We start from the raw sequence: 23,098 nt of genomic DNA, 5'->3' as shown, positions 1-23,098 counted from the left end.
GGGACGCGGCTGAATGCTAAACATCTACTCACGCCTGCCTCCCTCTCTTCCACTCCACAGACTGCAGACTGGTGTTACTGCTGAAAATGTGCCAAAGCATGCAACACTAAACTCTTTATTTTAAAAGCACTGACACGGTGAGTTTATGTTAAAATTCAGGCTGTATATATTATTGCGATTAAAAATCATGCACAGCACTTAGAACAGAAACTGTGTCACAAATATTTCGCCCTTTTTCTTATAGTTGTACAGAATTACACTGATACATGAGGAAACAATTCATTACAAACTCGTATTATACAGAGTTTCTGGTGTTGCATCCAACAAATTGTGCTTAGTTTAATCTACACCATTGTATTTTACAATATGCTGTAATGTAAAATTATATTTATATAAATTGAATAAGAATCTTTATTTGAAATTATTAAATTTGTCTATTTTTAGATATAGATGTAGATTTGTAATTTTGGAGTCTGATCAGAGTCATGTTTATCGTAGAGTTCTGTTCACCCAATAAAAATGGACTAAACCCCAGACAAGCTTGATTGTCTCAGCTTTATATTACACTTTAATACCAACTGGATTCTTAAACTATCTGTCCCCTCAGTGCTCCTCATTCGTCTTTTGTAACAGTGATAGTTTATTATTTCAGGTCTTTCAGTTCTCACTAAATATCATGTTACTAACAGACTTTCTTTGGATGATCTATGTGTTCACTAGCTTACTGGTAGTTTCTCCCTAAACCTTGTCTGCTGTGTTTTCTGTATCTGCGCTGGCCTCCATGCCCTCATGATGTAGAGAAAACAGTGCTTTCACTTCAGTGTCGTATAATGATCACATTTGAACATGAGGAACTGCCTTTTTGTCCTCTTTGCCCTCCCCATGTTCCTCTGGACCTGGCCTCTAGTTGTTTGTCCTTCCTCATCTTGTGATAGTAATACTGATGAGTTTATCACTGTGGCAACCAGAGGGATTTATTAAATTAGTCACAGAAGTCTCTGTGGAGCTCGAGCCTCTCTCGTTCCTCTTCATCCAGCAGGAAGCTGTCGATGTAGGAGAACAGCTCATCTGACGCCATTGGGGTAATGAAGCGTTCTCGGTCCACTCCGAACTTGTCCAGCAGCACCATGCTGAAGTAGGATCTGGAAATTCTGAATGCTTGTCTGCAGAAAAACATGATGCAGCATATAAAGGGACATCTCATATGTTTTTTTATGTTAAAGCAGCTATAACCAGTATTTTTGTGTCCTGCTCCAAGCTTTTAGTGTCTTTCAGCTCATTCTTTAGGTTTTCCAGACCACCTTACTGTTGTGATTCATCCTCATGGCTCTGAGTGGTTTTCTGCCACAGCAGGCAGCTGTATTCAGTTACAAAAAAGTATTCAGTTAAAAAAAGCTCAGATAAACCCACTGTGCACTTCCTGCTCAGCAACAACCACAAAACAGACACAGTTAGAGACTAACTAGTGAACATAGTGGAGCAATTAGTGGACAGAACTTTCTGTCAAGTTGGTGAAGTGCAAAACAAAACCAAAAAGAAGGTGAACATTGGACTGAAATTCATTAGGTGGCAAGAAACATGAATGTTACTGTTGCGCTGTAACTGTTAAATGTGTTAAATAAACAACTGTTGACCAGGAAAGGTGATGACATGTTCCTTACGCTGTCCCCAGGTGCTACAGGTTTAAAGCTGCATTCTTTTTATTTATTTAATTATTGGCCACTGGATGGCAGCGGAGCAGGCTACGAACACAACACTGACGTATCACACCTCTGTGAAGCTGACATGACGACACATTACACAACAGTTTACTACACACCTACGACCTAGACGTCCAGGTTTCACTGGTGGAGAGGAGGTCGCGTTTGGTGGCACTTGGAAGTTGCTCAGCGTCTTCCCAGATCCTTATTCTCCTCATAGAGGGATCCCTCCTCTTGTTTTTTTCCCAATAAATATGTTTTTTCTGGGGGTTCAAGTCTGATTTAAGGATAGAGGGTGTTGCATGTTGTACAAACTGTAAAGCCCCAGTTGTTCCAGTTGTGATATTTTATTATAAATAAAACAAACTTGACTGTTTATGGTCACCTGACAAATGTAAGTAGAGTTTTCAGTCTCTTTTCAGCTCTTGGGTCTCCACCAACTATCCAGCTGCTAAAAGCTCCACTGTGTTCACAGCTTGTCATTTGATCCATTGTTAACGTAAGAGTATTGATCAGCTCGGTGTTAATCCTGCAGCTGCTGGCTTCCAGGACCTTCTTTTTTAAAGGCTCTCTTGCTTTTATTAATGGAAAAATGATTTTGACAATAAGCCTCAAAGAATGTGACACGTGTCTCTCATCCACTTCTACTTTAATGATTTCTGCTCACTTTTCCTAGAGTGCTCAAAGAATGTGGCTCCTGTTGCCCTCACTCAGCTGTGGGATTTGTGTGTCGGTGTAGAGAGTTAGGAAGAGATTTTCCAGGCTGGAAAAAGTGAGTGGTGCCCCTTACTCAAACTTCAGAGTTGGTGGAAAAAATCTATATCTTTGCCTCTTCTAAGATGAATCAGCACCTCATTGATTCTCATGGGAATTAAAGCCAGATGTTTATATATTTATATTGATGTTGTTCTGTCTCATTACTACTGGAGCGATTGTGCTGCTATTTTTAAAACTGATAATCTTTCAAGTGGATTTTTTTCCTTTTAACATCAAACTAACTCCCTTTTTATTAGGAGGCTCTGACATTTAAATAGAGTGAGCAGAAACAGCCCCTTACTGTTAATGTGAATGTGAGTTATATGCAGCCATGTCAGGATGGAGTTTTTCAACTAAATTAACTTCTTTTTCCCCCTGAAAGAACCATAAAACTACTGAATAACTAAGTGATGAAGTATTTCACTATTACCTCAAACCCTCGATGACTTCAGAGCCAAGCAGACTTTCTTTAATGCGGCCCGTCTCGCGGGGTGGGGAGCCCAGGAGCTCGATCAAGGTTACGTGTCGCAGGTCTAGTCCGCAGTCTGATTTCTGGTGGAAACAGGACAAAACGCATTTTGAGGTACTTCTTCTTGTTTGTTAAACTCTCTTAGAAAATGCCAGCAGCGAAAGGTCTCCTCACCTGTATCATGACGTTCTGCAGTTGGTAGTCCGGGTCAGAGATGTTGGGGGCAGACATGATCAGCAGCCTCCTCTTTTCATAGAACTGGTCCAGGAGGGCCGAGGCCGTCTTCACATCTGATTTAATCTGCATTGCTGCAAACACACAAGGTCACGATTAGCTCCTGCATTCACACCCTCTTACATACAATATGCATTCTGTCATGTATTGTACATGTTAGTGGTAGGAGGGACATCTATTCAAGTGCTGCATTAAGTACAGTTATGAGGCTTTATAATTTTACTTCTTCAACAATACGGGGACAAATATTGATCTTACATTTGTTTCACTAAATCCAACCCACACAGCAAACAGACATTAGCTTTTCTTCAAATGTTAATGCAGCGTTACTTTTTATTTCATTCATTATTAAGTCAGTGCTTTTGCATACAACTGTATTAGTTACTATATAAGTTTAAAATATAAAATGTATTGTCAAAGACTAAATCAGCAGCTTTTTGGCTTGTGGCCTCTCGTTGGTGTTTGATGTCAGAGCTCTTAATAGTTCCACCAGAGAGACATTTCCAAGGAATGGTTTCATGGAAATAACTTTTTTAATAAGACCTAAAGAGGTACAATTTTCCAATATTTCACAAAAATCCAAGATTAGAGAAAGTTTTCAAAGAAGGAATATAAATTTATGAGGCAAAACTTTGTTTTTTGTTCTTTGCTGCCCCATTAATTCTTCTTCGGACCCGAAGGTTGGACCCACTGAACAACCTCACTGTACAGTAAGTGGCTACAACTGGCTGCACCTGGACCAGCTACAACAGTAAACAGTAACATACCCAATAATAATTTATCAGTCACAGGGGCCGAGTGCTTTTACTTTTGATAAACTACATTTTGCTCATACTCTCATACCCTCAGCACTCAATTGTAATGGTGCACTGTATTTTTATACTGCTACATTGGTGCTTTTACTTAAGTAAAGGATGTGAGCACCTCTGCAGTGCACTATATGCAGCAAAGCATGTTCATACACACTCAGTACTCACGAACACACTCTGCAGCCTTTTCGCCCCAGTTGCGGTTGAACTGGCAGACACGACTAGATACCCCACTCCGCTCATACCCCCCGTCACAGTGGTATTCACACGTTGCACCATAGTTATTCCCATCAGAGGAGCAGGTGAGGTATCCATGCAGAGGCTGAGGTAGTGCTGGACATCTTCTTACTGCAAAGAGAACGCCATTGAAATAAAAAAGTCCACCATGTCAGCCTGTGAGTTATAAGGAATTTAAACTCATTTTATAAAAGAAAAAACTGAAGATTTGTCAGCTCACCCTCAACACGGACAATAAACTTGCAGGCAGCTCTGTTCCTGGCTTGATCGTACACTTTGTATCTGATAATGTTTGCCCCTTCCTTAAAGTCGGTGCCTGGCTGCTGGCCCACTAATATTACACTGCAGAGACACAAGTGACAACCAAATGTTTAATTCCGTTTTCAAGTGAACAGGAAAAGGAGGCAATGGAAGAGAGCGACATACTCGAGAGATTTATCAGCGGTATCTGTAGCAGCGGGGGCGTCCCAGGTTACCCTGGCAGTCAGTTTTCCTGGCTCGGCGACCTTGAGTCTGGACGGCGGACACTTGATCTTTGGAGGATCAGTATCTGAAATAAACAGATGGAGACTTAAAAACAATACTGGAGATATTAGAGGAAATTGGTTTGAATGGCAACATTGTTTTTGGATAGTTTACTGGCTGCAGTTGCACAGAGCAGAATATGAAGAGTGAAAAATAAAAGTGCCTGGTTTGGATTCAGTCCAAAAGTTGGAGGAGAAGAAAACACGGTTGTTTTTGTGGGAGTGGACACAGGGAAGAATGATGGGAAACTGGACAGTAACACAGATGGACCGGATTTAGGTCCGTGTTCAGGCAATAAGTTAAACCTCTCGTCGACAGTTCAAGAAATTATGCACAAGGCTTTTGGGTTTAGACATCTGGTAACCTTGAGACGCATCTGCAAAATAAGACCTTGGTGTACCTGAACAAACCGGCTGGACTCCACTCCATGAGGCGCCGTGCTGACAGGTGCGCGAGTGTTCCCCCTCAATGCGATAGCCGGGGTCGCAGGTGAAGTCGCACCTGGAGTCCACCATAAAGCCGCGAGTGCAGGTGTATCTGCCGTGTGGGATGAGGGGCAGCACATGGCAACGCATCACTGAGGAGGTGCGAGGGCGGAAACGACCAGAGAATCAGTGTAAACCGTGAAGCCTAAGGCTGGAGGTGTTCTATATTTTTGTTCTTGTCAATAAATCCCATGAAAGACCAAAACCAACAAATGTTTAAGTCCACCTCTCCGTTCTTTCTGTTCCCCAGTCTCAATCCAAGGCCCATTCATGAAAAATGTTAATGAATTAATAAATTATTACTTTCATATTTTTAAAAAGGCTTAATAATTTCTTAATTTCCTAGGTGCTGTAGGTTTTAGCAAATGTTTTATTGGGCTTATATAGACCACATATTTGTTGGGGACTATTTTCAGAAGCGGATTAACCCTATAATGTCAAATGCATCAAATTTGATACAAGCATTTCTGAGACCTACTGCATCACCTTATGGTAAAAACTTCACTCAAAACCCTCTTGTATCCAATCTGACACTTGTCTTCCAATCCCTGGTGGATCCTTTATCACTACAACAATGCAAACACAGTACATGGGACAATCCAGGTTGGCCACCTTCAGATAGTTCCCAACTCACTGGATCAAGGTAAAGAAAATTGCGATTTTTACGATTTTCCAGTGACATTTTCTTTGAAATTTTTAATGATATTCTAACATGAACACTTAATCTGTTGAAGCAAGTTATAATTACATATTTTTTTTGCATTTTAGTATGTAGTAAAATTGTGTATAAAATTTGGAAAAACCTATATGCAAATGAGTTTTTGTAATTTTTTTTTCAAATTTTGTTAAAGGGTCAAATAAAGGCTCCGGATTCAAGAAATCAGAATTTTCTGTCCATTATTTCTGGGGTCAGGCATTACAGGGTTAAAACACATTTTCCAACAGCATTTTGCCGCGTGTGGTATCCCTCATAAGAAACAGTCCCCATGTTTATGCTAATGAGGCTCACTGATGTGTTTTCATAGATTTGAAACAACAATGGAGCTCTATGGGAATAAGCTGTGATAGGCTTTGGATACACAAACAATATTCTCAGTAGGATCAGTTCACTGATCTGTTGTGGTCTTTACATGGGGTTCGCTGGAAATAAGAAAACCCAGAATATCACAAAATTTGTCTTCATATAGGAACTTAAAGTCTCCACATACTGCGGCAGTAGGCCGTCCCAGACCAGCGGCGGCTGGCGAGGCACTGAATCGAGCTCTTCCCCAGGAGTCGGTACCCTCGGTCACAGCTCATCTCACAGCGGGTGCCCAGTGTGCTCCTGTAGGACCCTCCCCGAGGAGAGTGGCAGGTCACCTCCCCATTGGTCAGACTCGGAGAGTGACACCAGTTAGGATCTGTTTTGGAAGAGTCACCAAACCCAAATCTGTGTGAAGCACTGATGGTGGAAGTTCAGGTACAACACCAGTCTGTGTAATTTTACATCACTACATATCCTGTTCTAATAAACATGTATAAGTTAATATAAGTTAAAACAGTAAAAACCAGGTCAAATTTTATAAAATCATTGTTAGATTCAATATCTAAAGGCCGGGGGAGCAGGCTGGGTGTGTGTGCAGCTGTCAAGAAGTCCCCATCCATCAGTCCCAGGATCACACCTGAGAAAGGGAGGATAACCCCAGTGTGCCTATCAGGAAGGGAACCGCCCCCCTCAGGTGTCACCCCTCCACCAGAAGGGGAGCTTATAGATACCACCTCCCTCCCTTTGTTCTTTTTTTCCCACCTTTAACCATGTGGTGTGAGTGCTGCGGGTTTTCTCTTGTTTAATATTTGCTATTTTATTTATTTATTTATATATTTTCTGTTAAAGTTGGATTTCATGTTAATGACTTTGTTCTTTCTTTTGCAGAGATTAAACCACAACAACACGTTGGAAAAGAAAAGACTTTAAACTAAAATAAAAGTTGGAAATTGACCTCTGGCCTGCTCCCCTAGCCTTTAGATACTGAATATAAATCAAAACAGATATTGCAATAGTAGTTGAAGACAATAAAAATGAAAATATGTGCAAATTCAAGCTGGGGGGTAAAGGTAATGCCCGGAGGATTATTTGATTACTCAGATCAATGATTAGCAGAGTGTCATCCTCTGAAAAGACAATGAACTGTCACACATACAAACCACAGAGGCTATTTCATTTTTTCTTTTTCTAACCACACAATGGCAACAGACTTATGTTTATGTCCAAACACTCATCTGATGGCACTGTGTATATCATCACATCGCCCACTCTGTCGTGACTCTGTGTGTTTCTCAATACGTACTTTTGTAGTCTAGCTGAGGAGTGTGGTCTTCCTCTGTGAAGTCATTGTAGCTGTCATATACTGTGGTACCAGATCCAGCTGAAACAACAAAGAACAGTCAGACAATCAACAAACCAAGGTGTCAGATGTCAAACACGGTTCTCTGGTCAGTCAAACATTAAGCTTTGTTAAGCTTCTGCATCCAGAGTGTTAAATATATATATAGGTCACACAAACGTAGGCAGACATGCAAATCATCCTCCCTACACAATCTCATTTCCATAACTTCCTTTCACACAAGCTCAGTAACATTCCAGTCCGTAGACAACTGGATTTGCAATCAGTGACTCTAACGGAAACTCCTCAGGGCTTTTAACCTGAGAGAGAAAACATGGGACTCTGCAAACACTGTCGAGATTGTGTTGTTTTCTTAAAGGGACAGGGCACGTTGGACCTCATATTGCAGTGTTTTCTGGCCCTTGTTGTATTATGAAACTTCTAATTCGACAATGAACCTCACCACAAATTAGGACAAACTGCGTGTTTTCATTACTCACTTGGAGATGGTCCCTCTTACTCATCTCTTTCCATGCAGCATGGCTCATGTGCTGTACTTTGTCCTTGATTCTGAATTTTGTCTTTGAATGAGTCTTTCTGCACAATAAACCCTTTTCACTGCCGTCCTCCGCTCTCAGCAGTTGTGGTTCAGGCACATTATCCCTTTTCAAATCCCGCAAATGACTCCATATTTAGAGACGAGCGCCAAACTTTCCAGTTTTTTTACAACCTCCACCCCCGTCTCCAGTCAGTCCCCGTGCTGCTTCCTCTGCTTCGCCTCACTTTTGTATGTTTTCTGGCACCATTTCCCTCAACCAAATTAAATGCATTTCAACATAGTTTCTATTAATAACAGCGCCTCACATTCGGCCTCCCACTGTGGAGGCTGCTCCAGATTGTTCCAGTGACGTGTGGGTTAAAACTATCATCAGCGTTTTTCTCATAATGAGCCCAATGTTCCACTCAGAAACACTTCCCCACTGCCCCTTACGTAGAATTAGTCACAGAGGAAATAAACAAGCTCAGCTCATCAGTCTGATGGTCTACACTGCAGGGCTGAGGTGGAGACAGGCAGCAGACATTACTTCAGGTGCTTTGTAGATGACATGCACCGTCATGTACATGGCAATTAAATATCTTTTCTTTTTTTATTACATGCAGGTAAAACTACTGCAGTGGGGAGACGTAATTCCCCACCACACTTCAGAGGAATATATTGCTTTTTATTGTACTGCGTTTAAATCACAGCTTTAGTTACAGGTTTCTTTTCAGATTAAGATTTTATCACAACTACGATAATCTTATAAAATCCAATATACAGTTAAAGGTTAAACCAGTGGTCTCATAAAGAGGGATTACTGCAGGTTCATGGGGGAGCCTCTGTATGAAGTAACTGTTACTGCTTCTTGTATAAAAGTCATACACTTGGGCACAGAATACCAAGACACTGACACACACACTGAGCACCAGGCACCACTCAGAGTGCTGACTTTACCTCAGAGACATTCATGCTGCTGGCAGAGTGAGTCCATGCAGCAGGGATGACTCACACCAGACGAAGGTGTGTAGTTTGACAAATGTTGCCTGCTTGAGGTTTCATCTATCTTTAATGACAAAGCTGAGATAATGACCAGCATCCTTTCAATCACTCTACATTATCGTCTGAGCCTGTGGTGCTTCTGGGTGGATCTCAGGTCACGTCGTTATCTGGCAGGATTAAATGAAGGCTTGAGCACGCTCGGCCCGGAGGGGGACTCCTCAGTAATTAACTGCCAGTGATTGGAGCCGAGCTGTAATTAAACTGCCTGGTCAGCAAAGCAGAGAGAAGCACACGAAGAGGAAGTACGGCTGCGCTGCAGCGTGTTTATTTTAAATTCATCATGACTGGACTGTGGCCAGTTGCATGATGGGAAATGTTGTGGAGGAGCTGCATCCTGGGTCTTCATTCCTGAAGGGGGGAGCGGGCTTTACTTGCATTCCCCTCAAAAACTCTGCACATCTGCATCTAATCCAGCTGTTATTACTGCAGAGATGAAGGTATTTCCCAACTGCAGGGAAGGAAGATGGATGTTTGAGTGTTGTCTTCGGTCTCTATGAATCATTATATATGATATATTTTACTAAAAATCTAAAGATTCACTGCCCTTTAGCACAAATCTGTCATTTTATTTGAGTCTTTCTATTTCAAGTACACTTTTATCTGACTTCACTTTTTACTGCTCTACATTTATCTGAGTTACAGAATATCCTTATAGTTTGAATTTATTAGTCGATCGAATTAACCTGCAACTGTTATGATAAAAGTTATTGAGGTCGTTTTTATGCAGAAATGCCAAAGATTTTATGGTTCCACCTTCTTAAATATGAGAATTTGCTGCTTTTCGTTGTCTTGAATGACAGCACACTGAATAATGTGTGGGTGTGAGGATGTCACTTTGGGCTGTTTTGGGTAATTTCTTTATATTTTGACTTTTTACAGACAATGAAAAAAATGAAATAGGAATTTGTTGTAGGCTACTACTACAATGATCCAGTAATATACTGTATTATAGGAGTATTACAGTAAGTTTGACTCTAAGAGCATTTTGCCAATAATACTTACAACACTTTTACTTAAGTCACATTTTCAGTGAATGGAGTTCACTGTTCTTCCACAACAGGAATCCAATGACATTTTTGTCTGAATGAAATTACACAATATTCAGAATTCACGAGCTTGGATACACAACTACAGAAATGCTTTCAAGGGTTTTTCTTTCTTTGATTGTTTAGACTCTTGAACTCACCTGTGAAGAACAAAATGATCACTACAACAGTGCGGCGGGGGGGCATGTCAGAAACTCAGAGATGACCCTCCTGGAAAACCAAGTTTGTCCGCGGGTTTTGGTTTAGATTCCAGAATCCAACAAAAAAAAAAAAAAAAAGACAAAGTACAGAGTTATAATCCAGAGGAAAGGTAGCAACTAATATGAGAATCGACTTTTAAAAGACATGTAATTATCTCTGCTGAGGACAAGGAGCGCTCCCGTCAGACCAGAGTCTCCGCAGGATCCTCAGAGGCAGAAACCACTTGGTGGCACCACCGGACTTCTCCTGTTTCCTCCCACCGCGGCTGGGCCCCCCCCCCCAAAAAAACCCACCCCTTCAGACGACCCACAGCCGAGCCCAGGCGGGGGAGGTTTAGAAATATAGATTCAAGTTCCGTCCCCTCTAATGTTTGTGAACTGATCATGTGATTAATCGGATCAGTGCTGACTTGCAGAGATTACACACTTGATTATGATTCTCACTTTATCCTGGGATGAATTTATTCGTTATGGGAAATTCATTGTCTTTTGATTTGAACCTCATTATGTCATCCAATTTATTCACTAACGACTTTACAGAGTGCTTCACCAACACAACAGATAATCTGCTGCACAACTGCACAACAGGCCTCATCGGTTTGTTGTGATGTTTTTTTGTGTCCACTTAAACGATTTCACACAACGCGCTGTTTTGAAAGTGTCACCATATAATGTGGTTAGACCTTAGTTGGACATAATTTGAGTACAAATTAGATTTGGGGGAAAAAAAAAAATCTTTGTTTATCTTTAAATGAGAACCATTGTGCCACACCGTGATGATTGTGTTGACCCAGCTAATGTGATTCAGCCCAAACAAGCGTGTCCCCGCAGCAGAGGAAAAGCGCATCTGAGGATAAAGTCAGACAACACAAGGCAGGAAGTGACGCTGCTGCCTTCAGCATAAAAGCATGCATTTGATCAAGTTACAATAAAAAAAAAACAAAAACAAAAAAACTTGCTGTTATTTGTTAATATGGGCATTCAGTAATTTTCACTTTGGAAAAACTTGTTAAACTGTATTACATTATGCAGATTATTTACTCTTCCCTCACTGATATTGCAGGATTGTTGTATTAGACTGCATTACTTTCAGCTAGGTGTAAATATAAGCTACCAACTATAACAATACGCCAGGCAGTGGTTTAAAAAATAGAATTAATACTTTTGATACTTTAGGTACATTTTGCTTATGGTTAATCTATTTATGGTACTTACCGAGGTGGGATTTTGGCAAGGAAACTTCACAAAACCCCCTTCTTTCTTTATCCTTCCTTCTTTTTGTCCATTTTGTCTGGTAGGGTTGGTGTAGCCTACAGTGTGTTCAGTGTGTGTTTTATTTTGAAATCTGTGTTTACGTTGCTGCAGAAATCTGTTCATCGCTTCAGGAAAGTGAATCTGGGCCGGTGACGTCACTTCCGCCCTCTCCTCTTGGATTTACCCCCGAAGTTTTTTTTTTTTTTGTTTTTTTTTTCCTCTCCGCTCCGAGGCGCCGAGAAGTGAACTTTTCTCTCTGCTTTTCAGCCCAAAGTTAAAAAAACAAAAAAAAAGAAAAGAACCAAAGATCAGCACCATGTCGCCGCCGTCTCGACGGCTTCAGACGAAGCCGGTGATCACCTGCCTGAAGACCTTCCTCATCTCCTACAGCCTCATATTCTGGGTGAGTAGCAGGACATGGAGCCGAGGGAGGGAGCGGGCAACAAGCTAAAGGGGCAACAATGGGCTAAAAGCGGCTCCGGCTAACCTCATCGTCTCCTCAAACCCTGTCGGGGACTCACAGGGAGTTAAAGACGTCGACTAAACGTCGAAGTGGAGTCGGTTCTGTGTGAAGAACCACTTGTTGGAAACGAACCGACCGTTGGAGCAGATGTTTGTGTTGTTCAGCAGAAAATATCAACGTTTCCCCAAAAACACTTTGATATCCTGCGTCCCTGATTGAGGAAAATATGTCATTTAACTAACTCACAGTGTGACTAAGTTATTAGAAATGATCCATTGTGTTTTTTACAGGGTGAAACTGCAATGAGTAGTCGATTAATCGACTGATCTGCCGTAAATCTGTAGCTAGTAGTTTTGTTGTCCAGTATGGAATCAACAGAAAATTAATCTGCAATTATTTAGAGCAAAAAATGACAAATATTTTATGATTTTCTTTGTCATATATGATATAAATTTTAAAAGCAAACACTGACATATCATTTTTGCCTGTAGACACTTTTTTTTTTGACATATTGCTGTGAAAACAGACAGAAATCCTGGACCTCTAATATGAAAAGTTACCAAAACAAGCCAAACATTAGCTTGTTTCAGCTTCTCAGTGGATGTGATGTGGGGCTTATAGTAACGATTTCTTTACATTATAAATGAATCTGCTAATTAATTTCTCAATTAGTTGATTAATTGTCAACCAACTCTCCAAAACCACAAGAGTTCTTCAGGTTTATTATCACATCAGAAAAAATATGCAAATTCTCACATTTGAGAAGCTGGAACAAGGGAATGTTTGGTATTTTCACTTGAGAAATGTTTTGCTTGATTGCTAAAGATTTATTGCATATCAAAAGAGTGGCTAATTAGATTTCTGTCTATTTACGTATGAGTTAATGGACAGACTGTTGCAGCCGAATGAAACAAGCGTTATGACTACATGACCTTGGGCTGTGGGAAAATATAAAAGCAGTTTTGGAGTTTTCTGATATTTTATCAACAACAGTAAAGACAGTAATCAGCAGAATAACTGATAATGAAAATAACTGCTAGTTGCAGCTCCAATTACAAGTAAGGAAAATAAACACAAGCTTGCGTTCATAAGAAAATAAGCACTTATCGTTGCTCCCCCCATTAATCTTTGCACTGAGCAAACAGCCATCTCAGGCTGCTGCTGCTAACACAAAGTTCAAGTCAGTGCTTTTATCTAACAATTTATTGCTCTTTGCTGGGTGAGCTGATGTCTCCCCTCAGGCTAATGACTTGTGTGGGCAGTTTTAAAGGGAAAGATACTGAGATGGTTAAACCACCGGTGGAGGTAAGAGGGGTATCCCCTATAACGTTGACAGGTCAATAAACAATCTGCAGCACATGACTGTGTTTATTATGACTGGCACAAGTGAAAGCAGAGTTTAGCTAATATATGGTGACAGTAAACAATATTATAGACTCATTGCACATCTTGTTTTAGAGCTTAAATATCCTCCTCTAACTCATCTGTTTCTCCTCACCTGCATGTCCTTCCCTGGGGAACAGTGTAGATTTAATGAAGGAAATCAATAATGGAAATTGTGTTTTTCCTGGATTCAGCCCATCACGGTTCTTAATTAAACTTATCCTTGATACTTGCCAGATTTAGTGCAAATCACTGGTCTGTCTGAGGAGCTCTTGTATGCCTGATCACTGCTTGGTAAACAGCAAAACTTAAAAAGATTACAACTAATAATTATTTTCATTATCAAATAAGCAGACAGATATTTTCCTGATTTATGTATTTGATTGTTTGGTTAATAAAATCTCAGAAAATGGCCATTACATTTCCAGGCAGTCCTAACCCAAAGATATTAAATTTATCTGACAAAAGAAAGCAACAAGTTTGCCCCTTTTTAGAAGCTGGAAATATTTTGTATTTTTGTTTGATAAATGACTTAAACTATCAATTAAACTAGTTGCTGACTAATTTTGTGTTGATTGCCTAATTGAGTAATTAGCATCCAGTATTATTTGGCAAATTATTTTCATTCTCAAATAATAAGCTTAACTTTTTCTTGTATAAAAAAATGTCAGAAAAGGGTGAAATGTGTCCATCACAAGTTCCCAGAGCTCCAGATGACGTCTTCAGATTGCTTGTTTTGCCAGCAGTCAAAACCTCAAAAAAGTGTTAATATGACGAGACAAAATATGACATCAAAAGAAAAGCAGAAAGTCTTCGCATTTAAGAAGCTGGAACCAGCAAATGTTTATCACTTTTCGCTTGAGAAAGGATTTAAATGATTATTTGATTATTAGAATTGTTGCGTACTGATTTTCTGTCATCCACTTTGGGTTTAGTTTCAATAATTTGTTCCACTTTGGATGTTTGGTTTGTTAAAGTGTCTGGATCTGTCTAACAAATCTGCTCAAATCTTGAATCCTTCCGGCTCATAAACACGAAATGATTTTTCATTTTCGTTAACTACAATCATTGAAAGCAAAACCTTAAGACTGAAGATTTGATAATTGAAAATGAGTCAGGTTTGATAACAAAGCTGCTTAACCAGTGGGTCATTAGGAACGTGGGTTTGAGCCTTTAATCTCAGGTTTTGTGTCAGACGCAGCCCTAAAAACCCTCCTCATCTTTCTGTGTGGCTCTTTGATGCCGGAGCTGACTCGCCCTGCTGTCTCCTTCTTCAGGTCACAGGCGTGATCCTGCTGGCAGTCGGAGTGTGGGGGAAGGTGAGCCTGGAGGACTATTTGTCCCTGGCTTCTGACGAGAGCACCAATGCACCATATGTCCTCATTGGGACTGGAGCCACCATCGTTATTTTTGGACTGTTCGGTTGCTTCGCTACATGCCGCGGGAGCCCATGGATGCTCAAACTGGTCAGTGAAGGACCAGTAATCCCTGAAATATTCCCCTCAGATGTGACCTTGTGTAACAGTTTTTCTCCCTTGCGTTGTTTCTTCAGTATGCCATGTTTTTGACCTTGGTGTTCCTGGCTGAGCTCGTGGCAGGAATCTCAGGCTTTATCTTCAGACATGAGGTGAGTTACTGGTGCAAAAACATTCAAATACTTCACAAATCGATCACAGCGGGTCACTATGTTGTTTTGATTCACCAGATCAAAGCCAAATTAGGCAGTGCCTTTGACCACGCTGTGAAGTTCTACAACAGCACTGACAGAAGCAGCACTGCAGTTGACGGCATCCAGAGGAATGTGAGTTGGAGGTTTTCCACTTCGCTAATGGTGTCGTTTTGTATCGGACTCTGTTTGTGTCTCGCTGTACAAACCAAAGAACTCGAGTTTATCTAAGAATATTTTAAAGGCTCATATTGAACCACAGAGAGCAGAGACGCACTGCTGCACTGCTCTCTGTGGATTTAAAATTTCAAGCATTTTATCACTGCAGATGTTTTGTCAATAGGTGTTCCAAAACATCTGCAGTGACATCACTCACTGTGTTGTGGCGAGAAAACCAACATCCAGCTGTTTTGTTGGGTTTTTTTTTTTTTTGTTTTTACATTCTTTAAAGCATTTCTTGACCCAGTTTTCTGTTTGATAAAAACCAAAGAATTTGTTCCATGTAGTTGCATTGCTGTGGGGTGAAAAATTACACTGACTGGAACGGCACAGCTTACTTTAAAGAGAAGGGCATCCCCACCAGCTGCTGTAAAGACATTACCAAGTGCTCAGAGGAGACCCTGAAAGACTTGGACAAGGCTGCGAAAGAGGTGTACACGACGGTGAGTTCACTGCCTACACCAGCTCAAAAACTGTGCAACTGTGTGTTTAAAAAAAAACCTTGAAAGCCACTCTCTCTAAACCTTTGTTTTTCTGCAGGGCTGCTTCTCATTGGTGACCCATGTGATGGAGGCCAACCTGGGAATCATCGCTGGGATCTCCTTTGGGATTGCATTTTTCCAAGTACGTCACATGCTGTTCTCTCAGAACAAATGGAGCCATGTTATATTTCTGTACTATTATTTTTTTCCAACATCAAATCTAGTTTTTGTAGATCAGTTATGGAAACATTTGACTCATATGTTTCATCGCTGAGATCGGTGGACAGATGACCTTGTATTTATCCTGGGACTGAAGATGAAAAATAACCCTTTGGCTCATTCTGGCACATTTACAGCAGTGTTTGTTAATGTGCACTGTCCTGGCAAAATAAACCAATAATTAAAATAAGACAGAAAACCAGACATGTTTTGAATAAATCCCTGTTTTAGTGTTGCGATGGCCGAGGGGTTCAAGACACAGTCACTGACCATGGTGGAGTCTGGTGAAGGACCTTTGTTGCATGTCTCTCTCTATCTAATAAAGGCCATAATGCTCAAAATATGTGCAAATAAATAATAAATCAATCAATCCCCAGTTTAAAGTAGTTAAAGATGCCCTGCAGAGTTTCCTGTCAAACACAATATCTGTTTACATTCAGTGTTGAAGAGGAACTCGACACTAACTTGTCTTTTTTGTTTGCACTTTGCACATAATCACATAGACTCATGTTGACATGAAATGCTAAAGATGATTTTTCCAACAAAATCACATCTTGTGTAAAAACTTCTTCCTCAGTACAAATGAGCTTTGAGCGTTGAGTCTGAGCTGAGTTTTGTCTTTTGTTTGGCCTCTCCCTGACTGTGACGAACTAGGCAAGGCTCCGACTCCTTCAACTGCATATAAAGTGTAAATAGAAGTGTAAATAGCAGAAGACTACCTGTGTCCAGTGTTCTGCTGTTTCCACTAAACAAGAGCACTGTATTTATGTCCACCACTGTGAGAGTTTGAATACTTAGTGTGAAAATGTTGCTGCTTACTGTAGGATAAATTATTAAGTGTCAATAATATGTTGAGTAAAGAACGAGTGTTTTCACAGCCTAGATAATATGAATGTAAAATGACCAATGAGCAACACAGTGACTATAATCAAGCACCACATTGTAAAACTCAGTACAACAGGTCAAAATTGACCCTAATAGTTGCTGTTTAGAATCAAATAACATTTACAGTGAATAATAAGTTCAACTTTCACCCTGATTTTCACTTTGAAATAGTCATTTAGTTTTTGTGTACAGTTATTTCTAAGCTGTTTGAGCATCGATGTGGTTTTCTCTACGCACTCTTTTCCTTTCATAAAAGAACGAAGATTAATTTGGTGTATTTTGTTTGGAACTGTCTCTGTGTTTTAACAACTCTATTTCTCTCTAAACACGTTTCCTCTCAGCTCATTGGGATATTCCTGGCCTGCTGCTTGTCTCGATACATCACCAACAACCAGTATGAGATGGTCTAACAGTGACCTTCCACAGGTAAGACTTGCACTGCCAAAGTTATTAAATAACTTTTTTGGGAGAATTAATCACGTTTCACACAAATTACAAGATTGTACCAAACACGGATTGTGAACTTTATTGCCCAAGAAAATGCAGTGTGAGTGATTTAATGACCCAATGTTCAAATGCAAAAACAAATGAGCTGTTTTTCTAACAACCTGTGCTTCCTGTCTGTTTGCAGGTTACTGATGAGCAGCTCCTGGTGAAAACTGAGTTAAATGAATCTCCTGTGATTTTAACATTGTGTGTGTGTGTCTAGTTGTTATCGTTTTAGAGAGGGAAAAACACTCAAGACTTCTTCTTTTATTCAGTCTGACCAATGACAAACAAGCAGAAGGGAATAATGTTAAAGGAAATTAAAAAAGGGACCACGCTCGCAGCGTTGTTTGACCGAAGAGAAAAGGGACCTGGACATTTCAGGGATCAGTGTTACTTGTGGGATTTAATTAGGGAATTTCCATCAAACATAGATGTCATTACATAAATGTTACTTTTTCATTTGAGGTAATTTACTCTACCGGTTTCTTGTGTCTTTGTATAATGCAGTTGCCTTATTTTGTAATTTTGCTATAATTAGTCTGTAGTCTGTAGCAGATGAAATCTAGACGATAAGCTGATAAATGTTTGCCTTCTCTGCAACATTAAGTGAATTTAGCCTGAGATACGGATAAGAGGTCGCCACCATGAAATCAAGAGTGTGTGATTTACAGTAAGGACTTAGGAGTTGTGTGGAAAACGAGCCTTACTAATGAGTGTGTTGGCCAGTATTGTTGAAAGCCTGCATTCATGCGTGCCAGTTACAGCAGCCCAGCCACCTTTGTATCACAGTTTTCAGTGTTGAATTGTTATTCTTTTGTGGATGCATGTAAAATACTTGAAAAAATAAAATAAAAAATAAAAATGAAATTCAGTATCTTTACCAAATGGTTGCATGCAGCTCAGGGTGTTTCTGTTCCACAGCTGAAGCAGATAGTTTGGCAGATTAACGTGACGCAGTTATTTGGGGCCTTGTGGGGGATCCATACAAAATACAAGCTGTGAAAGGGATTTAGTTTTTAAATTTTTGCAGGGTAACTTTTAATCAAACAAAGGTTTTCTGACATCTGACATTGATAGAAACTTCCCTGGCCTGATAACACGGTCTGTGTGCACGCCTCAAGTTGTGTTCTCCTGTTATAACACCACCCATCTCAGTATATGACGATGTTTTCATGTCGACAAAATAAATTTCAACACTGTCGAGGCTCGGTTAATAAACTTCAGTGTGAAAGAGAATTAAAAAAACACTGACTGTGGAAAAATGACTTCAAAACCAGCGTTAAAGGACGGCTTCGCAATTTTTCAAGCCTGTCTTAAAACATTAGTCAGATACCCATTTGAAAACTAAAACAGGTTTCACTGGTCTTATTCATACTGGACATTAAAAGATCTCTTTCTAATATACTTTCAATGTTAAAAGAGGGGGTGACTGGCAGCAGAGGGCCTGGGGCGCCCCCTACAGCTTTTTTAACTACAAAATTTCCCCCTTTGTTTCCCTCGTGTCTTCCTGCTGAGCTGCAGTGCAAGATAAGTAACAAAGAGGGAATTTAGTCCCTGAAACTCTGGAAGATGTCCCCTTAATCTGACCAACTCACATCACTGAGGCCTCATAAGTTTCAGATACATTGATCAAAACATATTTGCACAGAATAAGGACTGTGGGTCGGCTGAGCATATATAGTCTTTTACAGCAACAGCCTGTTCACAGTTTAGATATCACAGGGAGGTAAGAAAAAGGACAAACACATCGATGGAAGAGAAAAGATGTTATTCAATATAAAAAGTCACAAGCAGGATGAGAACGATTACTGAGAAAGTTACAGGGAGGCATAAGTGATTTCAGTTTTAACTGAGGTTGCGGATTATTCCATTAAATTTCTGCAAAGGCAGTCTTTCCTACATCAGTTGTGGTTCAGGGTTCCTGAAGCATCAGCCAATCATGCTGGAGTATGTTAAGTATGGGCCAGAGAGCCAAAGCAGCAGGGATGAGACATAAGAAGTCAGATTTCCAACATCTAACATCGCTCACACTGCAAAGCCCAACCAGCTTTATCATAAAGAGAGCAATGCTGAGAGTTATAACTATCTGCAGTAAAACACTAAATCTGAGGGCAGAGTGGTAAATGGAGTCTAGTGGCCTCAGATGGGGGGGGGGCAGCATGTTGATGTATGACATCTCCCTGCAGGAAGCCGAGGTTCTGTCAAAGTTTAATAACAGAGGTATTTGTGATATTTAGATTTTCATATCATATATTATATTGTTTTCATATTAAAAACCAGTCAGTGGAACTGTGTAAATTATTATAATAATCACTTACACTGAAAGTGCATTAGGAAGGGATCTTCTGATGGCCAGCATGCACGAGAGGAGTAATTACAAGAAAAAAACTGTTTCGTGTTTTAAGACAGAGCTGGAAAAATGTGTGGCCCTGTCCTTTAATCAGTGGAGTATATCCAGCCTGTTCTCGACAGCGGTTAAGAGCACATCACTGAAACATGTTCTGCAACAGAGTGTAAATGTTCCTGAAAGACTTAGTAAACTATGTGGGAGGCTTTTCCATCTTCACACTGTTCACTGCGGGAAGTTAATTTTATTCAACACAATAGATATGTAGTTATTCATAAGAATTTTAGTCCGTTTAGTGGGGAAACTTTGAGGAAAGCACTGTGATGTATGTAAGAATCACATCATATCATCATGACAGTATATTCAGATGGTGATCAAACTCATAATAATAATAATAATAAAGTGAAATAATGGACACTGGTCTGTCTGTGTTTTGATGCAGCAGAGAATCTCAGGTGTCAGTAATAACCCTGATGATGCCTCTTCACTGCCACACCTTATTAACTGACTTTATGAAATGCACCTGTGCTGTTCCTGCTGCCCCCTGACCTCTTCCACCTGTGCAGGTAAACCTGCAGGATTAAAGTCACTGCTTCACCTTACAGCTGCAACCATCTGGTAAGATCAGCTCCAGACAGACTCCTCCACTGTGAACAGCATCGAGCTTTAAATGTGTCTGTGTCGTGTGTGTTTGAACCAACACAGTCCAGACACCAGGTGGCAGCACCTGTGCAGCAACGACCTCAGCTGGCACCCGCTTTAAAATGACTACAAGCGAAAAACGCGGAGACTTTCTCATTTCCCTGACGAATCAAACTTTGCATTATTTCATATTTTGTGTGTAAAACGTGTTAAACTACACATCTCACGAGCCTGACGCAGGAGCAGCGCCTCTGCAGCTGCGCACATCGGCCCCCGGGCTGCAGCGGCCTGGAGCAGCTGAGCAGCTACAGCCGGGACATCTGACTGGCAGCCGCGGCGCGTTTTCTCATTGGTCGGATTCGGATCTGATGCTGTTTGAGCCCGCCCACTTCCTCCGCGCTGTCCAATCGGCTCTCCAGAAAACACAAGGAGGGGCGGGCTTTATTTTTTTCCCCTTCCACCCCCAACCCCGGCGTGTCGAGTATAAAACGCCGGGTTGAGCCGCCAGTCAGTCGGGGAAATCTTCACGTTCCTTCGCGGCGGGTGTTGAGCGGAGCCTGAGAAGACTTGGTTTATTTAACCAGCGCCAAGAAGGACTTTCCTCCGGTTACCTTGTGGTTCAGGTCGGTGCTTCCTCCTCCGAGCCGCGCTGCTGTTTCAGAAGCAGGAAGTCAAGGTCAGACCGATGAGCTTCATGTCGTCGAGCTGTTAGTTTGTTTGTTTGTTTGTTTGTTTGTTTGTTTTGGCTGCTAGAAAATCAGCTTTTCCTCGGTGGGTGAGAAACAAGCGGCCTCTGTTTGTTTCCTGCAACCGAGCTGCAGTTAGTGTGTGTGGGGGAGGGGGGGGGGAGGCAGGGAGGGGGGGGCAGGAAGGATGTGAATTGGCTTCTTTATTTTACTTGTCTGTGCTGGATTTGAAAGAGTTGAGGGTGTTAGGCCTGGATTTGTTGTATTTTATTATTTTATAGCATCTGATCCACCTTCTCATGTCTCCTCCCTCCCTCCCCCCCCCTGCAGATCAGCCCCCTCTCAGACACCGAGCAGCCCTGCCTCAGTAAACTCCACCTGCCAGCTCTCCACTGTAACCAAGCAAAGCCCTAAAGCCTTCACAATGATGCAGATCAGCAGCGACTCCGCCAGCAACAAGCACTCCCTCATCAACGTCATGCACCGCTTCATAGCAGCTGCCAACAACATGGACGAGACCATCATGGTGCCCAGCCTGCTGCGAGACGTGCCGCTGGAGGAGCAGGCCGCCAGCCAGGTGGAGGCCAACAACAACAACAACCAACCGCCGTGTCCCAACAAGCAGAGGGACATGTACGAGCACTACCTGCTCCTCAAGTCGATAAAGAACGACATGGAGTGGGGGCTGCTGAAGAGGGAGATGAGCAGCGGCGCCAGCTTCCTGGAGATGGCGGTGAAGCAGGAGGAGCAGCAGCCGGTCACCGGGGGTCTGCTCCCGGAGGACAACTCGGACCTGGAGCATCAGTTTCATTATCACCTCAGAGGACTGTTTGGGGTTCTGTCCAAGCTCACGATGCAAGCGGACCACCTCACCAACAGATACAAGAGAGAAATCGGAGGAGGAAACTTCATGAGATAGAAGTCCCTGCTGTCCCCCACCCCGCCCCCACCCTGACTGCTTGACTTCCAACAATGGGATGTGTTGAAGGGCCCCCATCTCTTCTGAATAGATCTCAATGGACAGTGAACTGACCAGGGCAACCACTGTGTGACTTCTCACTCCTGTGTAGCGACACTCCTGATTTCTTTTTTTCTCCCCCCCCCTCTCTTCTTCCCCACACAAAACATACCTGAAACCAGTGACGCCTGCACCCGTCTACCTGCACCCACTCGTCAGGGCAGTGGTTGACGTTTCGTGCTTGGTGGAGGTTAATTGAATCTGTTCCCAAGTCCAAATGAAGCACAGCTCTGGTTTTTGCAGAAACGTACCTTCCCCCTCTTTGTCTTTTCATTTCAAATTTGAACATGAATTTGTCGTCAGATCGATGTGTCTGATTGTGAATAAAAGGTTTGACTGTAGGAGATATTGAATGCTGGTTATTCTGTCCCTCCTTTTTTTTTTTTAAAAAAAAAAAACCAAAAAAAAAACGTGAGATGATTTTAAAGCTGAGCTGAAGGGCTCTTAATCTGCAGAGGTTTCAAATCTTTCCACTTGGTGTTACTGTAACATGGTGTGCCTTGACTTTTTGTACGCCCTCTTGCCCTGTTCAGTTAACTCCCTCATTGTCTGTCTGCTTAAATAGTTCATCAAGGTATTTATGATGAAACGGCTCATGTTGTTTGTCCTCGACTATTTCAAAACCAATTTTATATTGACGCAGAAATGCAGTAAAAGTGAAATAAATCATTGGAAATTTATTTTCTGGCTGGGTTTCTTTTGTTACTGTCAACAGGATGTTAGAGGTGTTAACGCTGTTTCCTCTCATAGCTCATTTTTTGTTTTGGTGTTTTCTTAATACAAGTCGTGAAGTGGCTGAAGCTTGTGCAGGAATGTGTGGTGATGCATTTTGACATGCCACAACATGGAAACTACAACTGACTCAGTTCCCTTTTTTATTTTTTGTGGGGCGAGTTTAGCAGCTTTATGATGTGTTGAAGG

General features: G+C 41.3%; 3 protein-coding genes across 7 annotated transcripts; 2 read left to right on the top strand and 1 right to left on the bottom strand.

Annotated features, from left to right (window-relative positions):
• Positions 1-74: 74 nt before the first annotated feature.
• Positions 75-11,753, bottom strand: srpx2 (sushi-repeat containing protein X-linked 2). Of its 4 annotated transcripts, XM_071458227.1 has the most exons (12): positions 11,640-11,716; positions 11,215-11,271; positions 10,365-10,434; positions 7,543-7,620; positions 6,424-6,615; positions 5,131-5,307; positions 4,632-4,755; positions 4,426-4,547; positions 4,137-4,316; positions 3,100-3,233; positions 2,887-3,008; positions 75-1,163 (listed from the first exon to the last, which is right to left on the bottom strand). In XM_071458227.1, the coding sequence occupies exons 3-12, from the start codon at positions 10,408-10,410 to the stop codon at positions 983-985; spliced, it is 1,356 nt and encodes a 451-aa protein (XP_071314328.1). In that variant the 5' UTR covers positions 10,411-10,434; positions 11,215-11,271; positions 11,640-11,716; the 3' UTR covers positions 75-982. The 4 variants fall into 4 exon arrangements, with proteins under 4 accessions (XP_071314328.1, XP_071314326.1, XP_071314327.1 ...); XM_071458226.1 differs by lacking the exon at positions 11,215-11,271 and having other exon boundaries at positions 845-1,163; positions 11,640-11,753; XM_071458225.1 differs by lacking the exons at positions 11,215-11,271; positions 11,640-11,716 and having other exon boundaries at positions 537-1,163; positions 10,365-10,637.
• Positions 11,754-11,888: 135 nt separating this feature from the next.
• Positions 11,889-18,369, top strand: tspan6 (tetraspanin 6). The gene is made up of 8 exons (XM_071458230.1): positions 11,889-12,081; positions 14,802-14,990; positions 15,077-15,151; positions 15,230-15,325; positions 15,697-15,852; positions 15,950-16,033; positions 17,337-17,421; positions 17,627-18,369. Exons 1-7 carry the CDS (start codon positions 11,995-11,997, stop codon positions 17,403-17,405), a joined length of 756 nt encoding a protein of 251 aa, XP_071314331.1. The 5' UTR covers positions 11,889-11,994; the 3' UTR covers positions 17,406-17,421; positions 17,627-18,369.
• A 2,535-nt stretch (positions 18,370-20,904) lies between these two features.
• On the top strand, positions 20,905-22,857 carry mid1ip1l (MID1 interacting protein 1, like). 2 transcript variants are annotated; one of them, XM_071458232.1, is made up of 2 exons: positions 20,905-21,149; positions 21,490-22,857. In XM_071458232.1, exon 2 carries the CDS (start codon positions 21,584-21,586, stop codon positions 22,076-22,078), a length of 495 nt encoding a protein of 164 aa, XP_071314333.1. In that variant the 5' UTR covers positions 20,905-21,149; positions 21,490-21,583; the 3' UTR covers positions 22,079-22,857. The 2 variants fall into 2 exon arrangements, with proteins under 2 accessions (XP_071314333.1, XP_071314334.1); XM_071458233.1 differs by having other exon boundaries at positions 20,955-21,096.
• The last annotated feature ends 241 nt before the right edge of the window (positions 22,858-23,098 follow it).

The sequence above is a fragment of the Trachinotus anak genome, unplaced genomic scaffold (assembly GCF_046630095.1).
Source record: "Trachinotus anak isolate AG129_WGS33_773 ecotype Australia unplaced genomic scaffold, CSIRO_AGI_Tana_v1 ptg000021l, whole genome shotgun sequence".
Classification (NCBI taxonomy): Eukaryota; Metazoa; Chordata; class Actinopteri; order Carangiformes; family Carangidae; genus Trachinotus; species Trachinotus anak.
Note: the sequence above shows the minus strand (reverse complement) of the source record. Positions and strands in the feature narration are given on the sequence as shown.

Excerpts from the sequence above, each read along its gene's own strand:
- srpx2 (XM_071458226.1), bottom strand. The coding sequence starts at position 10,410 with ATGCCCCCCCGCCGCACTGTTGTAGTGATCATTTTGTTCTTCACAG. Across the intron at positions 4,756-5,130 it reads AGTCCAGCCGGTTTGTTCAG|ATACTGATCCTCCAAAGATC; the intron begins GTACACCAAGGT and ends TGTTTATTTCAG. Across the intron at positions 3,009-3,099 it reads TGCAGAACGTCATGATACAG|AAATCAGACTGCGGACTAGA; the intron begins GTGAGGAGACCT and ends TGTTTCCACCAG.
- mid1ip1l (XM_071458232.1), top strand. The coding sequence starts at position 21,584 with ATGATGCAGATCAGCAGCGACTCCGCCAGCAACAAGCACTCCCTCATC.
- tspan6 (XM_071458230.1), top strand. The coding sequence starts at position 11,995 with ATGTCGCCGCCGTCTCGACGGCTTCAGACGAAGCCGGTGATCACCTGC. Across the intron at positions 12,082-14,801 it reads CCTACAGCCTCATATTCTGG|GTCACAGGCGTGATCCTGCT; the intron begins GTGAGTAGCAGG and ends CTCCTTCTTCAG. Across the intron at positions 15,853-15,949 it reads CGAAAGAGGTGTACACGACG|GGCTGCTTCTCATTGGTGAC; the intron begins GTGAGTTCACTG and ends GTTTTTCTGCAG.